The sequence below is a fragment of the Fulmarus glacialis genome, unplaced genomic scaffold (assembly GCF_000690835.1).
Source record: "Fulmarus glacialis isolate BGI_N327 unplaced genomic scaffold, ASM69083v1 scaffold21545, whole genome shotgun sequence".
Classification (NCBI taxonomy): Eukaryota; Metazoa; Chordata; class Aves; order Procellariiformes; family Procellariidae; genus Fulmarus; species Fulmarus glacialis.
In genome coordinates this window covers 11,111-19,508 of record NW_009213909.1, presented here as the reverse complement: position 1 = coordinate 19,508, position 8,398 = coordinate 11,111, and the positions used below count along the sequence as shown (strand labels likewise).

Sequence of the window (8,398 nt, the reverse complement as noted above, 5' to 3'; positions counted from 1 at the left end):
AGTTGGCCGGGAGGGAGCGGGAGCAATATTGCCCCTCGCTTCCACAGGGTGGGAGCCTGGGGAGATTTTCTCACCGTTCCCTTCTCCCACCCGCAGACAAAGCGACAAACCCTCTGAACAAGGACCTGGACTGGGATGGTATCAATGCTTTCTGTGAGCAGCTCAATAAGGAGCTAGAAGGGTAAGTGCTTCTTCCTTCCCCCAGGCTGCTCCGGGTCATGGGCCTGGGTTATGATTGCCCACCCGGTAAGATTCAGTGGGATTGTCCTGAGAGCTGAATAGGCACGAAGCCCCTCAAAGTGGGGCTGGGTGGGGGGCCCTGGTCCACTAACAGAAGGTTCCCACACGGTTTTAGTGCCTTTTCAGTGCCTTAAACTTGCAACATGCTTTTCAACCCTGGATTCTCAGATAGAAACACAAGTATCCACGCAGGTACTTTTCATCAATAACTGGCTAGCTTTTTTTCCCTCTCACTCCTTCCAGTCCTCCACTTGCTACCCGACTTCTTGCCCACAAGATCCAGTCTCCGCAGGAATGGGAAGCTATCCAGGCCCTCACGGTAAGGGCATCTGCAGGCTGGTAGAACTAGGTGGAGGGCCAGGGTGTGGGGTTGCTCCAGTTTGACTGGAGGAGCACAGGAAGCATTGAACTCCCTCTGAGAAAGCCCTGGAGCTCCCGAGCCCTTGGGTGGGAGGGGGGCTGAAGGTGGTTCCACAAGAGAGAAGGGGTGACTGGTAGGAAAGGTCTTGTTCCTAGGAAGGATCATAGCCTATTGAAGCTGATGGGAAGCTTTTCGTTCCCTTAATGTCGTGGATCCATGCTGTGAAACTCCAGTATTTGTGAACTCTCTAAGGCTATCTCCTTCCATGGGTTGTGGTTGTTTCCTCCAAAGAGGAAAATCTTCTTGCTTTGCTTTGGGAGGGTGATTGGCCACCTGGGAGGGAAAGGTGGTGTCCCTCCATGCTGCTGTGAGGATAGCTACAGGCTCTGTGCCTGGCGAGGGGGCAGCAGGAGGGAGCTGGCTCTTGAATCTGCTGCTGACCCTGTGCCGGAGCTCACCAGGCCCCTCTCCCCAGGTGCTGGAGTCCTGCATGAAGAGCTGCGGCAAACGCTTCCACGACGAGGTGGGCAAGTTCCGCTTCCTCAATGAGCTCATCAAAGTGGTGTCACCCAAGGTGGGTCCCAGGGGATCGTGCTGGAGGGCACCAGAGCCTGGTGGCAGGAGGGCTTTGGGAAGAAGTAGTGGCTGAGCAGAAAGGTCAAACACGCACTGGGATGTGGGGGAAACAGGACAGTGCCAGTAGGAGATTTAGTCCTCGTTCCCTGGTGAGTTTTCCAGTGGGAAGGTGAGCTTTCACCCCTCTGCTCCTAGGTGATTCTTGATGCAGGAAGCTGAGGGCCAGCTAGACATGATGCAACCAGCACTTGTGAGACTACTGAGCTCATCTGCGTGCCTGGAGTCACCTTCCTTGCATCTCTCTTGGGCCCTGTCTGTGCTGCATGTGCTCAGAAACCTCCCTCAGCTTTGACATCGTGACCATGTCTCTCCGAGGTGTCCCAACCTGGTTGAGACACTCTCAGAGGGCAAGCCCAGGCCTGGTCAGCGGTGCTCTGGTAACTCCATCTGAAGCACCAAGTCATTACCTGCTTCTCTGCTGATGCTGCTGTTCCTGCAGCAGAACAAGCTGTGCATGCTGTCCTGTTCAGTCAAGGCAGTTAACACCAGCAAGGATGGAGTTAAGGGAACACAAACTAAACATGACTAAGGAAAACCTTCATCTGTCAGTCGCAGCTTGTGATTGGTGATGATGAATAGCCAGGGACAGTGACAGCGGCACCCTGAAGTCCTCTTGCTAGGCGCCCTAGAGAATGTCATCTACCTTAAGCCACTGGCCTTGGTGGCACACGTGCTGTTTCTACACTAGTGTCTACCACAGCAGACCCACGGGAGAAGGGTGAAGGATGATTGTATGGCAGGGGGAGAGCTGTAACGTTTGGAGATCTCACCACTGGGTGCTGGTCATCTGGGGCTCACCTAGCTCTAAAGGGTGCCACGCGCTTTGTGCTGGAGAGTGCCCCTGGGAGAGAGGGCTGAGCCCTGCCCCAGAGACTATTACCCACAGTCCTTCCTCTCTCAGCCCTGCTGTCCCCTCGTTCCTGAAGGGCTGCCTTGCCGAGCAGCTTCTGTTAGCAGTACACTTTCCTTCACAAGGTGACAGAAATGCGTCTGAGCCTTCTCACCTGTCTCTGTGTGTCTTTGAGGGGCTGCTGGTGTAGCATTTCTCCCACCTCTTGCGTTTCCTGTGGTGGAAACCAAGCGCAGCATAGGACGTGTTGCATTTTTCTGCTTGCTTCCTCTTTCCTCCTCCTTGAGCCGTTGGGAACGGTCTCACTTCTCCTGGGGGAGGGGAGGAGAGGAGCAGGCCAGGCTTGCAACAGCTCAGATCAGCTTGAAGCCACTTCTTCTCTCTTCCTCTAGTATCTGGGCAGCCGGACACCAGAAAAAGTGAAGTCAAAGATCCTGGAGCTGATGTACAGCTGGACATTAGGGCTGCCTCACGAGGTGAAGATCTCAGAAGCCTACCAGATGCTGAAGAAACAAGGTGAGAGGCATTGCCCTGGAAAGGGAAGGTGGACGGACGGTTTGCCTTCCCTCCTTTTGTGTCTGGGCAGAATCTGAAACAGACTCTCCCTTTCCTGTGCCCAGACCCAGCACATCCATCAGTCTGCCTGATTCAGCAGCAGAGGCAGGCGAAGGAGCAGGTGTCTTGTGGCTCCTAGCTGGGCAGAGGGAGTTGCTGGTGGTCTGAATCATTTGATGGGTTGGAGGGGACATCTGCTTGCTCCTGCAGGAGATGGGGCACTGGAAGGGGCTGGGGCTGGAGGGCTGCAAGTGCTTCGGCAGTCAATGCTGGGTTTTTCTAAGATAGGATATTGATGGAGAGTGGGGGGCAGTTTTTGCATGAAAACACAATCCAGGATCATGGGTAGTGGGAGCAGACCCAAACCCCCTCAGTCCCAGCTGGGTTTGGTGGTCCATTAGGGAAGAAATTACCTATGTGGCAGTGCCATCCCCCAGTGGGCGAGTCCTCCTGACCTCTCCGTTGGCCTCTACTGCAGGGATCGTGAAGTGTGACCCAAAACTGCCTGACGACGCTCCTTTTCCACCTCCTCCCCCTCGGCCCAAGAACATCATCTTTGATGATGAAGAGAAATCCAAGGTACGGGCTCTGTGCAAGGAGAGGGACAGCGGGCAACATCTTCTCTGCCCCAGGATCTCCTGTCCTCCTGGGGTGGAGATCCAGAAAGAGTCAAGGCCCCTGCCTCACATGCTGTGCTTCAGGAAATGCATCACGGGAATGCTGAGGGCCCACTCCAAAATCATGTCAAAGGAAACAGCCAGAGGTCGGGCACGTGGGTCTGTTTGACCTTTGGAGTGCTTAGCTGCAGGATGGTGCAAAGGGTGAAGCGCTGACATTAGCCCAGCAGGTTCTGGGAGGTTTGCTGCTGTGCAGTCTCAGGGCTTCTGAGTTATCCGGCCATGAGGTTTAAATCCCAGCCCCAGATGCTGCTGCTGTTATCTTTTCCCCACCCCCAGCACTGCAATCTGCTTATTGCCCAACTAGTTATACCTTCCTGGACCCATCCTATATTGCCTTTCCATCAGAATTGTGTCACCACTCAGGCAAACCTCTGCTTTATCAGTGCTGATACATTTAAGCAAGCATTAGGCTCCTCTGGGTCTACTTCTGTAGCAGAAGTGTGAGGCCAGTTTGCTGCAGGGGATGTATTTTGTCTCCATGGGTCACAGTCACAGTGTGCAAATGAGGATTTGTAGGTGGCCAGTGGGACTGTTCACTGACTACAGAAGGGGAGAGAAAGTGGAAGCTCTCCCTCTTCACCAGTTGCACCTGCAAAGAGGCACATGAAGAGGTCTGAGTAGGAGTCCATTGCAATCCTATGGCAATTCCTGTGTAAACCAGGCTTTCTCTCTTTCTCAGTACTAGTGCTGCTGTGCTCTGGGGTCTCCAGTGGTGCATAATGGGCAGGCAGGAGCAGGTTTTGAATGCAGGGGATCTTCAGGGAAAGACCTATCTTACATAACCAGAACCACAACAGGAAAAGGAAGACCAGTTGTACTTCTCTCCCTGGCCTGTGATAGCCCATAAGCTCTCATGGCTGGGCTTTCAAACGGCTGGCTTTCTCTGTTGCCTCTGCCAGATACGGGTTTGGGGCAGGGGTAACTCCACTGGCTCGAGTGTTGCAAGAGTGACTCTGGCTGCCACCCCTCAGCTTGGGCTCAGAGGTACCTTCTTTTTTGCAGATACTGGCTCGTCTCCTGAAAAGTTCCCATCCTGAGGACCTCCGGGCTGCCAACAAGCTCATCAAGGAGATGGTTCAGGAGGTGCGGCTGGGGAGAAGAGGAGCTGGGGTCTGGGTGGCAGTGGTTGGCACCAAGGGAGCAGTGGCTCTCTGTCCTCATGCAGACATATGGAGCTTCTGCCCAAAGTTTTGCAGCAGCAGATGCTAAAGAGTCCTTGTGTAACTTCTGCCATCCCTTGGCTACTTGGAGGAATGGCTCTGGGCACTTTTTGTGGCCCAAGCCCTGCTGCAGCACTAGGTCTGTGGCAATTCCATCCCTGTTTGGCAAGTGCTGGCCCAGAGATGATCTGGCGTTTTCCACTGGAGTGGGAGCTGTTTTGAGGGCAGTGTTGCTGTGCCTTAGTCCAGGGACTTGGTGTGTTGGCTGGCCCAGCCTTCCTCCTCTCCAAGCTGCAGACAAGAGCAAGGACATCCTTCCCCGTGTGCTTCCCCTCCAGGACCAGAAGCGCATGGAGAAGATCTCCAAGAGGGTGAATGCCATCGAGGAGGTGAACAACAATGTGAAGCTGCTGACAGAGATGGTGACAAACTACAGCAGGGGTGAGACAACAGAGAGCAATGAGGACCTAATGAAGGTGAGGAAAGGCCATGCCAGCATCCTCCCTGAGCTTAGCAGAGATGGGTGACCCTTATCCCCTCAAGTTCCTCCTGCCTGTTTTGCACCCCCAGCTAGGCATCCTGCTGCTCGCCTCAGCACCCCTTTCTCCTCTCCCTCAGGAGCTGTATCAGCGCTGCGAGCGCATGAGGCCCATGCTTTTCCGGCTCGCCAGTGACACAGAAGACAATGATGAAGCTCTGGGTAAGTGTATCTGGCCTTTCGCATTCTGTCCCCTTCTCCCTCCATCTTCTTTCAGGGAGCCTGTGCTTAGGCTGCCCATGGCATGGCATCTGTCAGCAGCCACCGCTCTGTTTGAGGTGGCTGCTCTCTGTAGGTTAGTTAGTCTATGGCTTGGCCCTAAGCGGATTCACGTGGCAGCAGTCAGCAGGGTTACAGGCTTCCTCCACTTCGCTGTAGGAACAATGCTTGTGCTTGTCCTGCTGAGACTACCATGGAGGTGTCAATGTACCCTGATACACTTTGCAGCAACAACTGCAAAAATGCTATCTGCAGTGGGCTGCTGTAAGCTCCTTGGGCCTTGCTTTGAAGGAATAGAGAGAGTTGGGGTATAAAAGTCACTCACTCTGTTTCTCCATGACTTGCAAACTTACTTCCCACCTATTCAATTTCAGCGGAGATCCTGCAAGCCAATGACAATCTGACACAGGTGATCAATCTCTACAAGCAGCTTGTGCGGGGAGAAGAGATCAATGGGGAGACGGTGGCCGGTCCCCTTCGAGGTGAGGAGACTTGGGGAATGGGGACAGGAAGGTCAAGCAGAGGGACCCTGTTGCTGGTTTCCTGCAATGTAAGAGAAGATTGAGAGAAGTGGAAAGGTGAAACCTGCAGGAAGCCAGCGTGGGGCTGGTGAGATGAGGAAATGGTTTGTGGGGATGACTGATACATGAAGAGAGGGAATTGGAATGGAGAGCAAAGGGGGAATTCCCTCTCCCAAGTGTGAGGAAGGATGGGAACTGGCCTCAGCACACTGGATCAGGACTGGATAAGATTTCTGTCTCTCAGCTTGTTCCTTCTTTGCAGGCAGCACCTCAGCGCTTCTGGATCTGTCGGGTCTGGATCTTCCGGCAACAGGCCCTTCCTACCCAGCTTTGCCCACCCTTTCAGGTGGCTCAGCAGTCCCCGTGCCTGACCAAACTGGCTCTGTCTCCTTGCTGGATGATGAACTCATGTCTTTAGGTGAGAAGGCCAGAGCAAAAGCTCTTTATTCTCTCCTTGACTCTGGCCAGTCTGCGTGGATGGTTCTCCTTGTGGCAGGAGCATGAATGAGGGAGAGCTCTGGGAGAGGTGAATAATGACAGACCAAGAGGTGGCCTTCACTTAGTGTGAGGGAGAAGGAGGGAAAGACCCTGCTATGATTCTGAACTTCAGTCCCATGGTGTTTTCCTGACTAGTCAGAGGGAGCCTGCAGGGATGTGCCCTCTGATTTGCTCTGGGAAAACTGACATGGCAGGTAAATCAAGAGTGATGCAATGGCCATCTCCAGATGGGATCACAAGGGTGGATCACCCCCAGCTCCTCTTGTTTACTCCTTGCAGTTGAAGTCACGAGCTAACGACAGATGCATGGGACTTCCAGAACTGTTCACATCGAAGTCTTGTGAGGTGCCAGTCACAGAAGGCTCTAGAATCCTGCTTTTTCCAACAAAGTCTCTGTTTCCTAAGATAGGTGCTTTGAATACAACAGCATGAAGTAGACAACATGGTCAGTGAGGCTTGTCAACCCAGTAGTATTCACTTCTCTGTCAATTGCAGTGAGAACTAGACTGTAAATGAGGATCTCTGGGCAGAAAAAACATTATCACCCTCCCGGCTGTCCCCCATGCAAGGACTGGAGCCAGACCATTGGTGGTTCTGCTCTGCTGCTTCTGTGTCTTATTCAGGCCTCATTTAATGCTCTTACCCACTTGGCAGCTAAGCTTCATGTTTGCTTTTACCCCCGGCAGGCCTGAATGACCCAGCACCGCATCCTGCCCAGGCTAGTGACAACAGTGGCTGGAACAGCTTCCAGGTAACGTGCTGGGAGCCAGGGCAGAAGGTGGGGAGGGTGGTAAAAGCAACAAATGGAGTAGGTAGGGAAGTGTGCCACGTCTGATGGTTGGTGCTGATACGCAACCCTGCTTGGGGGATTCTCCTGTGCACTCTTTTTACAGTCATCAGATAGCAACGAGCTCAGTATCACCCCTATCACAGCAACGCCACCAGTCAAAGCAGATGCTGGCGCATCCTCCCCCAAACCTTCTCCTTTCACCAGTGGCCTGGATGACTTAGACCTCCTGGGCAAGACTCTGCTGCAACAGTCTTTGCCTCCAGAGTCTCAACAAGTGCGATGGTAAGCAAGGGTGGTGGAATCTTGCATCTCTCCCCATCGTTTCCATTTCTGGGGTGCTGGACATGACGTTTCAGTGCCCCGTTCCACTCCTTGCTCTCTCTCCCTACAGGGAGAAGCAGCAGCCACCCCCCCGGCTCACCCTGAGGGATCTCCAGAACAGGAGCAGCTCTGGCACCACAGCCCACAATCCCAGCGCTCTGCCCGTGCTCCAGAGTGTTTCCCCTAACCCCACGCTGCCCCTGACCTCAGAGCTGCCTACCCCTGCTACGCTCCCAAAAGCTTCCACCACACCAGTAGGAAGTACTGCAGTCCCACCACGGCCGCCTGCCACCACGCTGCCCCAGGAGATCTCGCTGGCCAACATCACTGTGCCTCTGGAGTCAATCAAACCCAGTGAGCCGGGGCGAAAGAGTGGGGCAAGCTTGGCGGGGTGGACTGTTTGGAAGGGAGCTAGACAAATCAGGGAAGTAACAACTGGACAGGGTATGAAGAAGGTGGAACAAACCGTGCGCATATGGAAGGGAAGAATGTGAGGAAACTTCCTGCTTGTTGGATTTTGTGGAGTTTGAGGAGGAGTGGTTATCTCTGTCACTTGTACGGAGTTTGGGTGATGGAGAGAAGTTGCTGCAGGGCCAGTTCCCTCCTGGCTGACTGCTGCCTGTCCCTGCCTTTCCCACAGGCAGCATCCTCCCTGTGACAGTGTATGATCAGCACGGCTTCCGCGTCCTCTTCCACTTTGCTAAGGATGCCCTGCCCGAGAGGCCCGATGTGCTTGTGGTGGTGATTTCTATGCTTAGCACGGCCCCGCAGCCCATCCGCAACATTGTCTTTCAGTCCGCTGTCCCCAAGGTAAGGTGGCTTCTGGGGCTGAGGTCCCCAGACTGGACTGAAGTGTGATTCTCCCTTTGCAGGAAAGGCAGGGTGGGTGGAGAGAGCTCTGGGGGGCTGAGAGCCAGTTGTGTTGCCTTCAGATTAGCAGGAACCAGCACAATGTTTTTTTCTTTGACTAGACAGTGGAAGCTCCCCAAGTACGGGAGCAGGGCCTCTGGCTGCCAAGTCCCCCTCAGG

The 8,398-nt window shown here is 54.1% G+C and overlaps 1 protein-coding gene across 3 annotated transcripts in view; it reads left to right on the top strand.

The window, feature by feature from the left end:
• The first annotated feature begins 101 nt into the window (after nt 1-101).
• GGA1 (golgi-associated, gamma adaptin ear containing, ARF binding protein 1) overlaps nt 102-8,398 on the top strand; it is an 8,719-nt gene continuing 422 nt past the window's right edge. The window contains exons 1-15 of one of the 3 annotated variants that reach the window (XM_009578373.1): nt 102-181; nt 484-559; nt 1,077-1,175; nt 2,480-2,603; nt 3,121-3,221; nt 4,325-4,405; nt 4,821-4,958; nt 5,101-5,182; nt 5,614-5,721; nt 6,023-6,178; nt 6,945-7,009; nt 7,152-7,322; nt 7,444-7,556; nt 7,641-7,723; nt 8,010-8,181. In XM_009578373.1, coding sequence (XP_009576668.1) covers nt 1,092-1,175; nt 2,480-2,603; nt 3,121-3,221; nt 4,325-4,405; nt 4,821-4,958; nt 5,101-5,182; nt 5,614-5,721; nt 6,023-6,178; nt 6,945-7,009; nt 7,152-7,322; nt 7,444-7,556; nt 7,641-7,723; nt 8,010-8,181 — 1,478 coding nt within the window. In that variant the 5' untranslated portion in view covers nt 102-181; nt 484-559; nt 1,077-1,091. Of the gene's footprint in view, nt 182-483; nt 560-1,076; nt 1,176-2,479; nt 2,604-3,120; nt 3,222-4,324; nt 4,406-4,820; nt 4,959-5,100; nt 5,183-5,613; nt 5,722-6,022; nt 6,179-6,944; nt 7,010-7,151; nt 7,331-7,439; nt 7,557-7,640; nt 7,724-8,009; nt 8,182-8,398 lie in introns of all 3 variants that reach the window. The other 2 variants (XM_009578372.1, XM_009578374.1) reach the window with 2 other exon arrangements.